Here is an 18,366-nt window from a genome sequence, read left to right on the forward strand (position 1 = left end):
GTGTGTATATAGTATACTGAGATATAAAATAATCCTTTCTCAAAAAAAAAAAAAAAAAAATTTATATAAAATAATCCATTTACGAAAACAATTAAAAGGAAAAAACAAAATTTTGGTTAATAAGAACCGCGCGTCGCTTTGTATTTAAAACAAGCACACGGGTTCAGTTGTTACTATTTCAAAACATTTTGGCTGCAGTCGACTCAAACAAGCACTCTCTTTTAACTCCAAAAGAAAATCATGTCTTGCCAGACGGAGGATCAAAACCCTAGGTTCTTCATTGCCGTCCATGTCGGCGCGGGTTATCACGCGCCATCCAGCGAAAAACCACTCAGGTCCGCCATGAAACGCGCTTGTCTCGCTGCTGCTTCTATTCTTCGCAAAGTATATCCTCTTCTCACTCTCACTCTTTTCATTCTTTCAATTTCTGGTGCTTTAGGGTTTTGATTCTTTTCCTCGTTGATTTAGGGTTCTGGTGGATGTCTGGATGCAGTCACAGCTGCCATTCAGGTTTTAGAGGTGCATAATTGTTTTGCTTGCGTTGATTATCTATAGACTGATTTCCTAGATCTCAAATTTAGTTAGGTAATTTTGATATCACTAGTTTTTTTTTTTTCCATCAGATGTAGTTTCTTCTAAATGTGGATTTATATGTACGTATATATATGAGACTAATGAAGTACATGAGATTTTGCTGTTATTGCTTTTTTACAGGATGATCCTTGGACAAATGCAGGCAGAGGATCTAATTTGACAGAAGATGGTGTTGTGGAGGGTGATGCTAGTATTATGGATGGTCACTCGGGAGCATTTGGAGCTGTTGGAGCAGTGCCAGGTATTCTTTAATCTATTAAGTATTTTATGTGAATTATGATCAGATTGAATGACTTAACAACTTTTATTTGTATTCTGTACTTACCATGAAGTTACTGAGTGTATAATTCATTAGTTGCAGAGCAGGTGTCCGAAATGCCATCCAGATTGCTGCCTTATTAGCCAAGGAGCAAATGATGGGTTCTTCATTGTTGGGTCGAATATCTCCTATGTAATGTTTTCAATATCTTGCTTCTCTACAACTGTGTTGCTACTGCCTTTGGATACATATGTGTTAAATTTATTTTTACTTTATTCTAACCATTCAAATTTTTAATTGGTGCAACCCCTTAAACGTGTGTAACTCAATTCATCTTTTCCTTTGAATATTTGTTTGCTTGTCTTTTAGTTTTTTTCCGCATTTTTCCTGTTTTAACCTGTATAATTGACACAATAATTCTAGAATTTGGGTTAATATTTGGACACGTCTGACATACACAAAAATCGCCTTCTTTGATTATGTGTAGGAACTTGATATCTGCAAAATTGAAACTGCATTTTTCTTCTCAAGGAACATACAGTATTGATATTCTTTTTTCATTTTGATTTTCTTCTTTATTTTCTCATGATATATGTTGTGTGTTCCTTAGGTTCTTGGTAGGTGAAGGTGCCCGTGTATGGGCAAAATCCAAAGGCATTGATTTGCCAGAAACTATAGAAGAGGCTAATAAGGTTTAGTTGATCTTCTTTTTCTTATTTATTTGAGAAGAAATTTAGCTTTTGATGGTTTTCCAACTTGTTGAGTATTATCTTGGCTGATCTTGAGCCAGATCATTCTTATAATTTCTTGGGATGGGTCAATTGAACCTTTGCATATTTTGAAATAGTGGCTGGTGACAGAAAGGGCAAAAGCACAGTGGAAAAGGTTCAAAGAGATGCTGATGAATGCCACCACTGAGAATGATATTCCTAATGAGAGACTTAGTTGTAACTCTCAAGAGACTTCAAAAGTATTAGGTAGGCACTGCATTGTTCTTTTGATGTGAAGTGTTTCGCTTACCTACCTTTTCCTTGTGAGAGTTACATATCCCCATTGATCTTTTGGTTTCCCCTGTGATATTTTGACCTTCACCACGTCATTGTTGTCTGCCTAACCATCATCCTTATTGAATAGTCTTAACATTTTGATTAACTGGCAGTATATTTTCCGGCTATTATTTACTTTTCTTGAAGTGTTTGGTGATAAGGCTTTCCTGGCTGGGCTCTGGTGCTTTTACTTGTTTCTTTTGGACCTGCACTTTGATAGGCTTTTGTAAATATTGCAATGTTTTCTTTTTCCATTTATATTTCAGAATTAGAAGCTCAATTAGGCAATCCTTCAGAAGGGAATGGTGGTGGTCAATGTACTCCAAGTACATTCGAGGAGAATTGTATCAGAGACACTGTTGGCGTTATTTGTGTTGATTCTGAAGGACAAATAGCATCTGGCAGCTCCAGTGGTGGTATAGCACTGAAGGTAATGGATAGTTGTTATTTAATTGGTGCCATGCCCATGTCTTGGAAGCCTAGACAAATAATAATTTCTTTGTTAAACAAAATGTAACAGGTCAGTGGCCGTGTGGGGTTGGCCGCAATGTATGGTTCAGGTTGTTGGGCTTCTTCAAAAGGTCTCTTTGGGGCTCCACTCATTGTTGGATGTTGTGTTTCTGGTGCAGGAGAGTCTCTAATAAAAGGATTTTCAGCCAGAGAGTGCTGTGTTTCATCATCAATGTATGATCAGCTTTACTGGATGTCTTTGCCTTAAGTTTCCCTGACATCACCTCTCCCGGCCCAAAAATGGGGGGAACTAAATCTCTTATATGTATACGTATTCGATGATAACAGGGTTACTGTTATTAGTTCAATGGGAGTTGAATTAGTCTTGATTTAATCCTTAATTGAGTTTAAGAAAGAACTACTCTTCCATTACATGCCTGTTGGAAAGACATGGTTACCTGTGTCTTCTTCCTGTTGTACATGAGTGATGTGCGTTGATGCCTTACCCCAGTAGTTTTTATTTGCTAATGTAGCAAAACTTCTTGTCTGTGAAGGCCCAATATGTTAGACTGACAATGTCTTTTATTGCTTAGTTCTCAGGCTGGTCCTGCCTCTGCTAGCATGAAAGTGTTAAGTTCTGTTTTGGATGGCAGTCAAAACATTAATGATAAAAGTGCAGGGATTTTAGTTGTACAAGCCGATGCTCCTGTAAAGGTTAGTTCTTGATTGAAACCTTAGTTTTGAATTCATTCAAAATCATTATTTCTCAGATGTTTCTTTTTATTCCTTTAGGCTCCAGGGAATGCTCCAAAACTAAAAGCAATAGAGATTGCAGCCACTTACACGTCCTTGTCTTTTGGGATAGGGTATTTTGGGAGCTCCATGAAACGACCAAAGGTATCACAATCTGCTTTGGTAAAGTCCATTTGATAACTTGCATTTTTAACTCTATGGTTCCTTTCTGTAGTGGCATTCAATTCTGAGCCATGCCTTAACCCGCAAAAGTTTCCATGAGTCTGACATGTGCTGTCACCATTAGTCAATTAATCATTAACATTTTAAGTTCGACATCATTAATTTGTATGATATTTGAACTCCTACAGAATTACAGATGTCTCGATGTCGTTCTTCTTTCAACCTCGTTTGATTTCTCGAATAAAAGGAAACTGGAGTATAATTTGCTTGCTAATGTTTTAGGTGTCTGTTCTCCGAAGTACAAAGCAGCAAAGCAAGACACGAATAGACCATTTTGAAGCACGAATTGATCTTTCTGGGAAAAGTTCTTTGTGAGTGGAAGTATGGGGTTGTTGGAATCCATTTGAGAGCAGGAGAAAGTGTTATTTAGTAGCTGATTTTAGCATTTGTCAAGCGTATACCTTTAATATGTGTTGGATGATCAATAAATTTGTAATCGATTCCTTATGGACAGAAGGTGTGAATAACTGAAGTTCAGGTTTTGTATTTTGAATAGAAACAGCTATTTAAGTTGTGGCCAAAAAATGACAGCGACAGCGTTGATGGGGATAATAATAGGGACAACATATATTTTCGTCCCTGTACTTAACAACTTTATTTCATATGGTCCTTATTCATCTATTTCATTTTAAATAGTCCTATTTTTTTATTTTCTGGTTCCCTTAATCCTTAATTGAGTTCGCGTGCAGAAATCTTAATCTGCCGTTAAATCATGTACACCTCAGCGGTTTATAAGTAAATGACATGCCATCCAATAATGGACAGACACGTGGAAATGATCATGAACAAGTCCCATAACCATCTTCATGGTCGAACTTATTTATTCCCTCTAATAGCTTCTCCTCGTGCCGGAATTCACTGCTGCAAAATGATTTCACCTGTGCAACAAAAATAACCCATTACTTAGGAGGAGACATAAGCATGATTATGCATCAGAATTTTATACTATTGTCAATTAAACCAATTTTAGCTATGTAAAAGTTACATTTTTTGTGATGGCTGCCGCTAAATTTTAAGCTAAAAATCCCATTTTAGATGAGAAAGCACTGAACACGCAAAGTTGCACATTAATTATATCAAAAGAATGGGAAACATTCCATAAATGGTAGCTTAAAAACCAACCTGTTTATGTAGATATCTTTTCCCTGCCCAAGATTCTTCTTGCAAGCATAACAGAAGCTTAAGAAATTCACGGACAACTTGATCCATCACCCAAAAACCCAACAACACTACAACAGCTCTCAACAATGTAATGCCCAAGATTGCTCCAATCTCAATTGCAGAGAGGGAGGAGAACTCGGAGTAACCATAACCGAATTGGCTGAATCACATACTGATTTCTTAACTGGAGAATGAAACAGCCTAGAAGAGAAAGAACCCAATTGATAATGTCTTGTTTTGATGCCAAAATCAGCAGGAGATCTAGGAGATTGATCTGTTGGTGAAACATGCAAAGGAGGAACTTGGATCTTTAGTGTGACCCAGATAGAACCATTCTGCTTTCCGGTTTTGATAAATTCGAATCAGTTTTATAATCATAATTGAGAGCACCCAACAATGACAAGACCAAATGCCTTTTGAATCAATCTTGGAGAAAAGGGATAGAGCAAGAGAAAAGGAGAAAGTGAGAGGGAGAGAAGGGAAGAAAGAGAGAAAGGGAGAGGGAAAGAGAGAATGACACGGATTGGGACGCGCGCCTAATGGACAGTCGCATATAACGATGATAACATCCATGCGCCCAACTCCCGTCCAACTAAGGACCAACGGATTCAAATAATAGAAGTATAAGGAGTACTTAAAATGAAATAGATGAATGGGAGCTATATGAAAATAAAGTCTAAAACTACGGGGACGAGAGTATGTGTTTTGCCATAACAATATGGCCCGGCCTAATCAGAAATGTGCTTCTCAGTCGATTGTTTTTCTACTTCACTTTAATAGTTGCTGTGGACCAGATTCTACAACTGCATTTGCCACCTTCCCTACGTTCCCTCTCCCCCGTAAAGCAAACAAAGATTCTCCTATTAGAAGTAAATTGTTTCCAACTTTCCTTAAGATGCTGCGTGTGAATTCCCTTTAAACCTCTTTCCTTTTTTTATTACAATACAAGCGCTGGGAGCTTTCTGAAACCACTTTGCCTAAAATTATTAACTATGTAATTTATTTATTAAATAGCTAATAATTTGACAAGTGAAATTAAATTTTAGAATATGTATTTCAAAATAAAATATATAAAATAAATAACACTAACGTATGTCTCCTTAAATTATATATATTCTGAAAGTATATTTTGTATTATTAATTAAAAAACAATAATCTACATTGACATTTGTAGGCAAGGCAGTGACATACCTATCCAAATTAAAGGCGAAAGAGAAAACAGGAAAGCCAGTACCACAAATATTCTCATTATACAATGGAAACGTATAGTAGGGTTAGTATGAACATCTAGCACAAAATTTCAAACTCTGGAGTTGTCAAGTTTCTCCGGACATTCAAATACAATCGCAAGTGATGGGGATAGCAGGAATTACAAATCGAAAGAAATTTGAACAGATCGAACAATGTTGGAGAACTCCAAGATTCCAGGGAGCGGGCTGTTTTTGCAGTGTCTTCTCATTAAACAGAGTCCAATAGAGACAACAGAAAGTATCCACCTCCGCACCTTTTCATCAAAGGTCTTATCAAAATTTTATCGAACGAAAACTTCGATCAATAGAGTGGTTATTGCCTCTTTCAGTATATTTTCTGTACAATTATGGCAATGAAACATGTAATTGCACTATACATTTTCTCATAATAATGATTTTCTTGTTTCCTTTTTCCTTTTTTTTTTTTTTCTTTTAACGGGTTTAGGCAATTTTCATATTGCTAGAGTTCCTTCAGTGACTTGGTTTTCATCTGAAGGGTCAGAAAGCTGAGCTTTGGGTTTGCGAGAAAACCCATAACCAAGAGAACTTCCGCTAGCTTCGCATAGCTGCACAAGTAAAGAGCAAGTTAACTACTTCAATTTACACTTGAATATTGCAGATGAATGAAATTGTGAGCACTAAAAATACGAGAGCAGCAAGTACCTCTGTAAGCTCAGACAAGTGGCGGGACCTAAATTCATTTATAGTTGATGCAATCTCCGACGTGGGCAGTTTAGCCTATACAGAAAAGGCAGATATACAAATCAAGAAAAAAAAAACTTGACAATTAGCATTAGTCTGTCAAACATGTTAATTTAGTGTATACAAAAGCCAGATTTTTATAGCGCCTGGGTGATTAATTAGATCCCCATATGATCGTTTTAGGACTGTTCCATCTTAGAAATTCATGTGAGATTGGTAGTTAAAAATAAAGCTCGTAATGAAGGACATATCCCCATGAGCTTGACACAACTTAGTAATATCATTTTCTTTTACCTGTGCAAGAACAGCAGCTGCCAACTGTAAACTTGGCTCTAATGTTTCAGGGACAACCTGTAAAATATTTTCTTTCAACATCAGACAATTGTCAAGTAACTGGCAGATATACAGAAGGATAAATATAACCTACATAAGTTACTCCAATTGGCTATCATTTTGTACTTGCAAATATTGCATTAATAATGCGAGAATTTTGGTAACGTACAACATAATCTTTCATTAAAGAAACAAAGTTGATAAAAGAGTGATTAGAATATTACCGCTGTAGCCCCTGCCTTTTCCAAATTAAGGCCATGGTCAACATCATGAGCACGGACAAAGGTCTTCACATTTGGAAAATACTTGCTCAGTGCCCAAACAGTTCTATAATTTGCACCAGGAGTATCCAAAGTTATTGCTGCAGCACATGCTCTTTCAGCACCAACTTTATGAAGGACCTAGCCACACAACATAAAATGCGTCAAGCACTAGACCAGCATACAAGTATACTCATAATGTATTTAGCTTTACCTCTCGACTACCAGCATCTCCAAAAAACACCGGAAGGTCAAGGGCACGCCCAACTGCCACTCTATCACTGAAAAGATCCAAGATTTCAAGTAGCTACACACGAATTTAAAACATAAATCCTCTAATTCCTTAATATGCCAGTCTTATAGTCATTACTATGGTACCAAACAGGTGAATAATACTAGTTGCTGCCTTTTTTTGCCTTCTTTTGTCCTTTTTCTCTTTAAAGATGGCTACCTTTCCCTAACATGATGATGTAAATCATTAAGGCAATCAGCCTCACAAAGATGGTTAGTACAATTTCTTCATTTCTTTTAACTATTACTCCATTTCCAGCGAGGTAGTCTGGATGCAGGCTCCAAAAGTAGGGAGTAACAATTGCTTGAACACTGAAAAGACTTCAGGGCTTGCAAGACCAAGTGTGTGAATTCGGCGCAGCCAATTCATGCAAAAATGCTTCTAGTAGGAGAGTCCAAATATTATATTCCAGGACTCCAGTTTGAAGGGAGCATAACTGGGTACAGGCTTACTCAAAACCACCTAAGACTTTTTTAGATTATGATTGAAGTTTTTGTATAAAGATGCAATCATTTGAAAGAAGCAAAATTATACTTCGGAGGAAAACATAAAACACAGTGAAGAAATACAAGCAATAGCACATCAACATGTAGAACTAACATGCATACACATCTGCAAGAATGAAAATCAGAAAATGCAATAGTAGCCTTCTTCAGATCCTTGGCTTACCTCCTCACATCAAGAGCAACGAATGGAATCAGTCGTTCCGAGAGAAGCTGTGCAATAATCTGGCAACAACAGAACAAATGATATAAACACATGTATGCTTTTCAACTATTAGAATTTTATCCATTTATGAATTCAGAAGACTATGCTACTAATTATGTCACGACCTGGCCAACGCGTCCAAATCCACAAATAATAATATGATCCTGTAAATCATCTGTCTGCAAATGCAATCAAGCCAAGAGAAAATTGATTAGTGAATGTGGTGGTAAGATTACAACATCAACCAAAGATTTATAACATTATACTCTCCCATGACCTGGCAAGAATGATAGCTATATATGTTGCAGCAAATTCAGGAAGTAGAAGTTACAGTGGCCATAGGCTCTAATGTAAGGCATCTTACCTCACTCTCAACTGGTAACAGACTTCGTACATCATGCTGCTCAAACCGTGAGGCAATTAACTGACCTCCAGCAGCTAGCCAAGGTGTGAGAGCCATTGAGATCCCCACCACAAGAAACAACAAAGATGACAGTTGAGGAGACATTATGCCCTGAGTATTCCATTAAGCACTAATCATATAGGCAATAAGCTATTTCAAATTCAATACTTGCTTTTGAAAATTATGAGAACTGAAAACCCAGATTTCCATCTTCCAATACCCAGTACAGCATCATGAATTTTCCTGACATTTTACTTTTTCAAACTACATGACCTAGACTTCTTGAGGAAATAAACTATTCTAACACCTCTGACTATGAACAAAAGTATTTTGAATTTTAAGAGAACAGCAAAGACTCAAGAGATATTTAAGCGCCGAAGCATATATGCAAATCAGAACTGGGTTAACAAGTAAATTAAACAGTATAACAACCATGTTGCATTTACTGTCTATGAACACCTAGAACATGCAACATAGTTAAATATTTTAATGGGAAAAAATGTAGTTAGAAGGAAAAAGAACCTGATTAACAGCTTCACCAAAAGCCACGAATGCAAACTCTCCACCGGGGGCAAGAAGAAGACCAACCCTTATTGCAGATATGATTGAAATACCAAAAAGTCTACCAACTAAAGCAACCAACAGAGTCTTGCCACCAATTAAGAGTCCCAGTGTCCCCATAATGACTGGGAAGTTTGAAATAAGAAGCTTTGGATCAATAGACATTCCAACCTGAGAATGCCCAGAAGAATTCTTGTTAACTGCTAATGCTGGAAATCCTTTTTATCAAATAAGCTAAATCATATTTAATCACTTAAATAATATCAGCATTCTCATCAGAAATATAATAGCTAGTCCTTCTAAAGTAAAATTGTTAGAAAATACCATTGCACAGCTCACTCAATAGCTACAGTAATAAAGCAAGGATACATGATAAAATTGCACATAGTGCTCATAAAATAAAAGAGCACACGAACTGGCTTTTTAAAAGAACTAAACCAAGATTTACAAGCAGTAAACATAAAGATATACACACAACACATCCTAACATAAAACTCAAGTAACGAGAATCTACCGTCATGAAGAAGAGACCCAATAGAAGGCCACGATATGGCGCAATATCTGATTCGACCTGTAATGAAAATTCAGTTTCTGCGAGGAGCAAACCAGCCAGAAATGCCCCCAATGCCATGGAAAGTCCAGCCTGTTTTAGAAATAAGATTAAAAAAACCCATGTTTATTTACTGTAGAATAATTACGTTTCAATCATTTAAAAGATTGATTATGATACCCTGGCTGTGAGGAGACTAGTCCCCAGAATAACAAGAAGTGTATTAGCCGAGAATATCTCTGCATTTTGATTTTCTGCAATTTGTTTGTAAATTGGTCGAAGCAGCTGAAGAAACAACATGAAGGCGTGTAAAAGTAAGCACAGGATGCATTTCCGTTACATAATAATGAAGAATGAGGCAGAAAGTATGGAGAAAGTCCTTATAAAGAGACATTGAAGACATAGCCGACATATCTCATTGGTCAGTTGTAAGTTCAATGGACATGATTAGAGAATCAGACCTATGTGACACTTAAAAAAAAAAAAAGCCTAAACATAAAGACGCTAACTGATAATAAATCAACTGAAATGATCTTAAGCATAAGATATACATCTTCAGCCACAGAGTGCTTAGTACTGGGCATCACTTAACTGGGTGATAAATTTAATTAAGCTAAAGGTTCAAATGCACTTCAACCACGTAAAAGTCATGACCCAATTAAGTAACAGACTTACCAAGCGTCCACCAGCAATTATAGCAGTAATGGCAAGTGCTGCTTTAACAGCAGCCAGCCCAAGAGCTTCAGCAATAGCTTGAAATCCAACCTGAGAAAGCAGCAGGTTATAATACTAACATTGGCACCAGCATTAAGAATAATGATATCACAAAACCATAAATAATCTACAATCAAATGAGCCTCAAAGCAACGAAAAATCCCGTGAAATAATCTACCAAAAGCAAAGCATGAATCTTGCATTTTAGTGTTATTTTTCAATGCAAGATGCGATTGAAAAAGAATTAAGGTATTATAGGTTGCATATGAATCCCGCATTCACTTTTTAAAATATCCCGCATAATATAGAGTTCTCAAAGAGAGACAAATATGCAAAGTAAAAATTGTGGGACTTTGACTCTTTGACAACCTGAAAAAAGAAGTGTAAAATAGAAAAAGAAAAAGAAAATGGAAAACAGTTAATTTCATATCCATTCCATTGGGACCACTGTGGTACCTGCTTACCCAAAGTAACTCAGTTTATTCACTATTATGGGTTTAGGTCATCCATATTTTCATTTTATACATAATTATCAAGATGTTCAAGGAAATGACCTCACTTTGAAATATGAAGTAGGTCTACATACAAAGACAAAAGATTCATGTCATATTAAACCATCAGTGAAATGAATCAAACAATAGCATTGAGTGAAGAGATGAGGTTGCCTATGAGAAATCACTAAGTATGACCATATTATACCATCAAAAACACAATACGTTCTTAATATTTATAAGAAAATAAAGTCCTTCATAGTATAGAAAACTACCCCTCCTTTGGATGAATTTGGTGAAATAAGAGGTATGAGGATTAGCAAGACTACAACAGCCAAATCCTGGAAAGAAAAGAGAAGAGAAGAATTAAAATCAAAGAAAAAGGAAAAATTAGAAAAACAAGACAATATGAAATGACTAAGGATTCAAAGAGAAGCTTAAAGTAATGACAATACAAAGGATGAAAAACCTGTGAGTACACTCATGCAACTTGAACTAATGTGATTAACAGAATTACACCGTCTAAACTTTATTTGAAAACAAAGATATGAAGCAAATACACTTGTTATGTACTTGGTACTTGACAGATATTATACTTGAATAATGCATGCGGAGAAATTCTGCTGATATGATTATATGCTCACCATAGTTAGCAGGACTAGATTTTTTTTTCATCCTCAAATACCATGAGGATACACATTCAACTAGGGCACAGAAAAAATCACAAAAGTCAAGGATACAAATGGCGCTCAGTTGAGTAACTTGAATGCATACAAGAACGCTATCCCTGAGCATAACATCATTATTGTGAGCATGTGCCACCAGAACATAATTTCTTTTTCTTTTTTTCCCTAAAATTATAGAGTAACCTGGAATAGTAAGACGGAGAATGTAGCACGCCCATGGCGTGATGTGCTCTCCCCTCGCTCCTGCAACACCTGAAAAATATACCCTCGATATTAGTCTCTTATCCAACAAAAGAATGTTAGAGAGTAGGCTTTTGCGATCTTGAACAATAGGCTTGTAAATTTGGAGATTACATAAACACGTGAATTTAATTATTTACGAAGACTTCCACAAAAACAATCAATGCACTAATATTTTGGATCTGCAAAATATTAGATATCAATTAAATAGGGACAAGTTCCTGGGATACATTACACTTTTATGGATACTCAATCATGTAAACTTCCCAAACATTTTGGTTCCAGAAGCTCTTCTTTGACTCAGAATGTAATTCTTTTATTAATTTGTTCACTCCATCCTTCTCTCCTTAAGCTAGAAACATTAATTTGAAGAAGTTGCAATTCAGGAATTTAAATACAATCTGCATAAATCTGCTACCTGCAGGACAACAGCGGTGGACGACAATGCAAGCCCATTCCCAACGACTATCGCAGCAGGGCCAGGCAACCCAGACACAAAATGAGAACCCAAGCCAACTGCCACCGCTGTCACCAAGACCTGTATGGTGAATGATAAGGATCAAAGTTAATAAATGAATATAGAAATAGCACGTAGAAGCAGGTCTGACCAATGACAACTATGAAAGAAATCGCAGAGTACCTGAGCAGTGCCTAATCCAAAAACATATTTCTTCATGGAACTAAGCCTTTCAACAGAGAGCTACAAAAATTGGAAGATAGCATCATTATTGATTTTTCTTTCTTCTAATCCTTATGAAGACTAAATTCAAGGCACAAAATTTCATAAAGAAACTCCACCTCCAAGCCAATATTAAATAACAAGAAAACAACTCCAAATTCAGCTATTGCCTTTGTCCCATGCACATGACGAATAATAGAGAGACCATAGGGGCCAATCAAAATGCCAGCAGCCAAGTATCCAAGGACAGGACTACCTAAAATTGCACATACAAAGACAATGAGTGAAACAAAATTATATAATTTGAAGTGCATTCTTGGGAAAGGTCACACTGGCATATATGTAATGATTGACGGTTAAAAGGCAACGAACAATATTTCAAGAGCATAAAGTGATCAACTACAATTTGCATCCTTTCACAAAAGAATAATAGAGCACACAGCAGGAAAGTGAAACAAAAGTTAAAAGAATGATCTACTAAGCCCACTGAAATATTAATGAACCAAAAATCAAAGTAAGCTATTCTGCAAAGATATTCCCAAAAGCATTTAAAAGATGGACCAAGCAGAAGTTAAATTGAAGACTGCAGATAAGTCACCTCCAGGAATTTTCTGAAATATGGGAACAAATATAACACTAGCAAGCAGTAACCACAGCACATCAAAGAGAGATGCCTCCTCCTCATTCATCTGTTAACAATGGAACAATCAGATAAGGAATTAATCCAAATCTCGTGCTTATAATTCCAAAAACCCAAAACAAGGTGAAAGGAAAATATGCCTCTTGATGAGGAAGCATTGCAAGTAGCTTCTTTATTCTCTTAGGGAGCTTCTGTATGTGTCGAATCAGAGGCTTGGCATTTGAGGAAACTTCTTCAATGCTGGTGGTGACAACATCTGTTTGTTGAAGCATCTGAGTACTCCTTTCAGCTCGATTAGAGTAAAAGGCAACCCTGCATGCAATTCGCAGTTATTCTGATATGAAATAAAATAAAAAAATGCCACCTCTATACTAGGTGCAAAAATCCAGTAACAGAAGCAGATAAAACATGAACTTATTAAATTAGCACTTTAGAGCCATCTGGATTACCAAAACCAAGCAGCAATTTAGCTTACGAATGTGAAATATTATATAGATTTCTAGGCATCAATATAAAATCACATTTCCAAGGTATTTAAGAATAATCATGCTGATGCACAATTATGGAATGAAGAAGTCTGGTTTGGAAACTCAGAAACTTCATCAAGTTGTCATGTTTAACATATTCTTAAGTATCTTAAACATACAAGATTATGCAAGGCATTTATACAGAAATATGAGAAATGTTAGCCTATTTGATGGTTCATGCAGCACAAACTCACCACGTGATGCACACACAAAATACATGAGATATCCTCAACAGAATACTTCCTAACTGTTAGTGCCAATAAGGACTATAACAAAATTTTAATACATACCCTGCCCCAAACAACACTAGCCCAAGAATCAACTTAGGCATTTGCTGTTTTGCTGACTGTATAAGACCTTGGAAAACTGATGCTGGCGTGAGCTCCGTCCCATCTACAGTGAAAGAGAAAAAAGACGCAGAAAAGAATCGCGAAGATTTCTTCAACAATGCCTTTGGAGAATTAGTAGGTGAAGCTGAACTCTCTCTAGTAATATCCTTTTGCATTTCCTGCTTTTTAGGTTGAACCCCACTCTTTGACTTTTCTGCTTCTACTTCAACTTCCTTAAGAGAGTCCAAATTCAGTTTTCCATTCTCACAATCACTAGAATCATCTGAGTGATATAACTCTTTAGAACTCTGGCTGGCTTTATCCAATAATCCATCTATTGAAGGCTCACCAACTAAAAGATCAGCATCAATAGACGCATCTCTTTCCTTTTCATCATCAGCAGTCCTTCCTTCACTCCATTTCTCCTCTTCACGAACAGCCTCATCGCCAGATACATACCCCTGGGTGGTTTCCTTATCAACAGAAGAGCTAGAGAGAAGCTTCTCTGCTCTCTGTAATGCAATCTCTGCATCATTTACCCGTTGAGTAGCCTCGAGTTCAAAAGCAACTGCTTGCTCTGCTAAGAGCATAACATTTGCAACATCCTCTTCAGCTTTTAAAGCATCCATCTGTGCTTTCTCAGCAACCTCATTCAACCTGTCCACCTCCTTCTGCAATTCTTCTTTTTTACTTTGCAAACGCCTTAGCTCTGCCTCACAGTTTCCGAGATTCATTTGGCACTCTATAATTTCATCCTGAGCATCAGAAAGTGCTTCATCCTCTTTCCTAATATCTTTTACCACATCACTCACTCCAGAACCATGTGGGGAATCAGTCTCTCCTTTTGCACTGTCAATAGATTCTACTGCCACCCTAAGCCTGGCCTCGGCCAACGAAAGGGCCATTGTTGCATTTTGAATGGCTTCTTTGGCAACAGCCTCCTCATTCACAACCCCTTGAATCGTGTCAAGAGTTGAATTAACATTGTCCCAAGCATTTGCTGCCTCGTCCTTTAAGGCTATAGCAGTTTCTGAAATTCTTTGAGCCTTTTCCTCGAACATAGTACTATTAAGCCTTGCAATCTCTAATTCTCTCAATGCCTTCTGTAACAATTCCTTTAACTCATCCAAACTAGATGCCTCCGCCACCACTTCCTTTTGTTCTCCTTCGTTCTCTCCCAAACGAATCAACTCCACACCATCCTCCGACCCCACTCTTGAGCTCTCAGCACTACCCTCAACAAATTCAACAATTCGATCATTTCCATTAACATATGCTAAAGAATCATTACCTTGACAATGCAACTTAGCTCCCTTCAACACATTAAAACCACCACCCAAACTACAATAGAATGAGCTAATATTCGAATGTGCACATGATAAATGACTCTGAAATCCTCTTCCAAATACCAAACTCGAATTCAAGCAAGAACCATTATATGCTAATATTTTGCTTCTCTTCTTTGAGGACCTATCTTTCAAAACAATGCTTGGATCAACAACATTATAACGAAAGCTTCTATATCTCGAGCTAGAGTATAATCTGCCTGGTACCCTATAACACGTTACTTCACTGCCGTGAAAAGCATTAGGTTGCTGGATACTACAGGCTAAATCCATATCTATCAATCAATCAATGCAAATGCAAATGCCAAAAGGAGTATCTATAGAAACACGTCACACACTCTCATCGGCATTTAATCAAATACCTGGTGAAACAAAGAGGAAAAAAATCTTAGAATAAATAGCGATAGAAGCAGGCATGTTTGACTAAATTTGAACAAATTTTGACTGTTGAAAATCAAAAATTATATGCATACATAAATATAATCTAAATTAATTTTACATAAAAGAATGAACTGACCGATCAAGAGGAGCAAAGGTACACAGAGAGAGAGAGAGAGAGAGAGGGAAAAAATTAATGGCGGAGTATGAGAAGGGAGTAGTAGTAGTTAGGGCAGAAAATGACACAGGTGATGATAAATCAACGATCAACGTGCGTTATTTATTTATTTAAATATTATTATTTTTTTCTTTTTTCTGTTATGGAACTGAAATGAAATGATGTAGAGAGCCAAGCCAAGCCAAGTGGAAGGGAAAGCATGTAATAAATGACGACAAAATCCAAAATTTTCTTTCTTCTCAATTTCTCTGTTTGGTAAGTGAGAAAATGGATTTCCGTTAACTGGGCTGGGCTGGGCTGGAGTAAGATGGGATTGTAGATTTTTTGTGTGTGAATTGACTATATCACCCTTCTCAAACTCCAGGAATTGGATTGAAAAATGGATATTCTATTGGAAATTCTTTTTGTTTTTTTGCCAGTCTGAAATATTTGCACGGAAAAGAAATACACCCAATCACAAGACCAAAAGTCGTTATTATCTATTGTTCTTAACTTTATTATGGCAATTGGTCATCCAATGAATTAAGAAGAAAAAAACAACGAGAAGTCCTTATTTTTTATACCTGCCAAAATCATGACTACCAGGAAATGGAAAGAAAATAGTATTGTTGTTTGCGAAAGAAGAACTCATGTGGCAAAAATGGTGCAGGAATTCAATATATTGTATCAATAATAACACACATAAGGAAAATTCAAGAACAAATTTTGTGAAGAAATTAGACAAAAAATGATCATTCAACATGATGGCTGCATCTGCCAACAAAAACCAAACTTTAGACAACTTGATGAAAAAGGTAATGATGCAAGAAACCATTATATTATAGCATGCTGCTAAGCAATAGGTTTAAGAGCGATCTTCTGAGTTATCTTCGGCAGCAGGAGCTGATGCATCCTCTGTTGGCTCAGCCAGTTCAGGAGGTGGTGTGGTAGAGGAGGTAGATCTCTTATGCGAAGCGGCCTGAAGGACATGGGTGTAGCTCCCTTTCTCCATGAAAAGCTGGGCAAAATGATGCTTGCAGTAGAGGACTCCATCAAGAGCAGCATAGGATGAATGTGTAAGTGGACAGCCTCCATGTGCACACCTGAAGCATGACTTGTGAAAACATTCCCCTTCCATTGTCACCTACATCATCAATCAATTGTTATTTTTTGAAAATAACTTTGCTTTAATTGGTTACCCTTACCCAATATGGAATTGAGCAAGGAGATGTTACTTCAGATTTAAGAGTTGAAAACCAACCTTCTCCAGAGGGTACACTGTTTTTCCACAAGCAGAACATTTGTCTTGGGTTCCACAGAACAACGAAGAGACTTTGCTGGGGGGTGCCCTAGACTGCAACAAATGCCAGAATTCTTGTTTTATCAGTAATGGAACATAAATATAAAGGATGCATTTGAATGCCCAAAAGTTTTTCATCCATAAGATTATTTTTTCTTTTTTCCCCTTTTATCAGGCATCCAAATCCATCCGAAGGATATTTAAGTTAAAGGGACCATGAGTGTACCGAGTCATTCTGCTTCTCAGTTTTGCCTGCAAGAACATGGCATAAACACATGTTGTTAACAGAGGAAGAACAGATGGAACCCAAATATTACAGCAAGAAAATTGGCATTATACAGGGAATAAAAGGTCTTGCCTGCTTGAAAGTTCTTGCTGAAATTGCCAGATTCCTTAAAGAGTTGCTCAAAATGCGTCTTGCAGTAGAGGACTCCGTCCATGGAGGAGTAGTTGCTCATCTGCCATTCACAAGGTTATCCATTATTAACCACCCTTAAAAAGGAGCACCAAGATTAGAGAAAGAGGAGGAGGAAAAGAAAAGGCACATACCACAAGAGTTCCTTTGCAATGGCTGCATTTGAAGCAAGATTTATGATAAGGAACTCCTTCAAGAGACAACATATCAACAACATAAACAGTCTTGTCACAGGCCTTGCATTTGTCAAGAGTTCCAGTGAACGCCATCGTTTATTTTGATTATGCTTTAAAAAGATTTTAAGAACCTGGAAAAGATTTCAGAAGAGGCAGGGAAAACAAATATATACTGGGTTCATCCGATGATCAGGAAGTTCCACAACCACAACAACAACAACGACAAGAGAAAAAATGCAGCAGTAATTACTTGTTGTCGGTTGGACAAAGTCTTTGTTGTGTCAAAATAAAAACTGGTTTACATGAGAATATAACAGATTTATTTGCCTTTTCTTGTGATGGTGTAAAATGAATTGTAATGTGGATGGTATAAGATGGACACGTGATTGGAGATCCCAATATTATGAGTTAATATTTGGAATGTTAATGCTCTAAAAGTGGATGTTATCCGATAGGATTGGAGTAAAAGAAGGTCTGGTGCTCTGACTTTTTCTAGACAAATTTTGCCAGAATTGTAGAACGGGACAACTCTGGATCAAGGGAAAATGAAAAACCAACTCTTTTGTAATTATTCACTTCCGGTGGTTGTTAAGTTAGGTGTGTGCCTAACCATATGTTTATTTGTAATGAGGGATGTCATCAAGTAGTTCAGATTAAGCCAAACAAAATCCCATGTATCTTTATATGAATTACCCTTTTTTTTTTTGTTTTTTACTATTTTTGCTTTTGAATAGTTAATGTGTT

At 36.8% G+C, this 18,366-nt stretch overlaps 3 protein-coding genes and 1 pseudogene across 5 annotated transcripts; 1 reads left to right on the forward strand and 3 right to left on the reverse strand.

Annotated features, from left to right (window-relative positions):
• Positions 1–17: 17 nt before the first annotated feature.
• LOC8261845 (putative threonine aspartase) lies at positions 18–3,950 on the forward strand. Of its 3 annotated transcripts, none has more exons than XM_015729072.3 (11): positions 18–384; positions 469–519; positions 715–835; positions 961–1,045; positions 1,464–1,545; positions 1,701–1,830; positions 2,166–2,329; positions 2,420–2,583; positions 2,943–3,063; positions 3,142–3,246; positions 3,453–3,950. In XM_015729072.3, the coding sequence occupies exons 1-11, from the start codon at positions 241–243 to the stop codon at positions 3,600–3,602; spliced, it is 1,317 nt and encodes a 438-aa protein (XP_015584558.1). In that variant the 5' UTR covers positions 18–240; the 3' UTR covers positions 3,603–3,950. The 3 variants fall into 3 exon arrangements, with proteins under 3 accessions (XP_015584558.1, XP_002511826.1, XP_015584559.1); XM_002511780.4 differs by having other exon boundaries at positions 28–384; positions 3,547–3,950; XM_015729073.3 differs by having other exon boundaries at positions 287–384; positions 469–585.
• A 153-nt stretch (positions 3,951–4,103) lies between these two features.
• Positions 4,104–5,457, reverse strand: LOC112536717 (annotated as a pseudogene).
• Positions 5,458–5,716: 259 nt separating this feature from the next.
• LOC8261846 (K(+) efflux antiporter 2, chloroplastic) lies at positions 5,717–15,999 on the reverse strand. The gene is made up of 21 exons (XM_015728958.3): positions 15,714–15,999; positions 13,812–15,558; positions 13,135–13,306; positions 12,953–13,043; positions 12,474–12,610; positions 12,316–12,375; positions 12,094–12,213; positions 11,619–11,687; positions 11,025–11,090; positions 10,220–10,309; positions 9,725–9,829; positions 9,509–9,637; positions 8,956–9,165; positions 8,395–8,544; positions 8,156–8,209; positions 7,992–8,050; positions 7,245–7,311; positions 6,995–7,171; positions 6,732–6,788; positions 6,399–6,473; positions 5,717–6,301 (listed from the first exon to the last, which is right to left on the reverse strand). Exons 2-21 carry the CDS (start codon positions 15,467–15,469, stop codon positions 6,188–6,190), a joined length of 3,660 nt encoding a protein of 1,219 aa, XP_015584444.2. The 5' UTR covers positions 15,470–15,558; positions 15,714–15,999; the 3' UTR covers positions 5,717–6,187.
• Positions 16,000–16,384: 385 nt separating this feature from the next.
• On the reverse strand, positions 16,385–18,240 carry LOC8261847 (LIM domain-containing protein PLIM2b). The gene is made up of 5 exons (XM_002511782.4): positions 17,581–18,240; positions 17,390–17,489; positions 17,258–17,283; positions 16,993–17,085; positions 16,385–16,875 (listed from the first exon to the last, which is right to left on the reverse strand). Exons 1-5 carry the CDS (start codon positions 17,713–17,715, stop codon positions 16,597–16,599), a joined length of 633 nt encoding a protein of 210 aa, XP_002511828.1. The 5' UTR covers positions 17,716–18,240; the 3' UTR covers positions 16,385–16,596.
• Positions 18,241–18,366: the final 126 nt, after the last annotated feature.

The sequence above is a fragment of the Ricinus communis genome, chromosome 1 (assembly GCF_019578655.1).
Source record: "Ricinus communis isolate WT05 ecotype wild-type chromosome 1, ASM1957865v1, whole genome shotgun sequence".
Lineage (NCBI taxonomy): Eukaryota > Viridiplantae > Streptophyta > Magnoliopsida > Malpighiales > Euphorbiaceae > Ricinus > Ricinus communis.

Excerpts from the sequence above, each read along its gene's own strand:
- LOC8261845 (XM_015729072.3), top strand. The coding sequence starts at position 241 with ATGTCTTGCCAGACGGAGGATCAAAACCCTAGGTTCTTCATTGCCGTC. Across the intron at positions 385-468 it reads CTGCTTCTATTCTTCGCAAA|GGTTCTGGTGGATGTCTGGA; the intron begins GTATATCCTCTT and ends TCGTTGATTTAG. Across the intron at positions 1,831-2,165 it reads AGAGACTTCAAAAGTATTAG|AATTAGAAGCTCAATTAGGC; the intron begins GTAGGCACTGCA and ends TTTATATTTCAG.
- LOC8261846 (XM_015728958.3), bottom strand. The coding sequence starts at position 15,469 with ATGGATTTAGCCTGTAGTATCCAGCAACCTAATGCTTTTCACGGCAGT. Across the intron at positions 11,091-11,618 it reads TCTCCGTCTTACTATTCCAG|GATTTGGCTGTTGTAGTCTT; the intron begins GTTACTCTATAA and ends TTTTCTTTCCAG. Across the intron at positions 9,638-9,724 it reads CTAGTCTCCTCACAGCCAGG|GCTGGACTTTCCATGGCATT; the intron begins GTATCATAATCA and ends TTTCTAAAACAG.
- LOC8261847 (XM_002511782.4), bottom strand. The coding sequence starts at position 17,715 with ATGGCGTTCACTGGAACTCTTGACAAATGCAAGGCCTGTGACAAGACT. Across the intron at positions 17,086-17,257 it reads CTGAGAAGCAGAATGACTCG|TCTAGGGCACCCCCCAGCAA; the intron begins GTACACTCATGG and ends CATTTGTTGCAG. Across the intron at positions 16,876-16,992 it reads CAGTGTACCCTCTGGAGAAG|GTGACAATGGAAGGGGAATG; the intron begins GTTGGTTTTCAA and ends TTGATGATGTAG.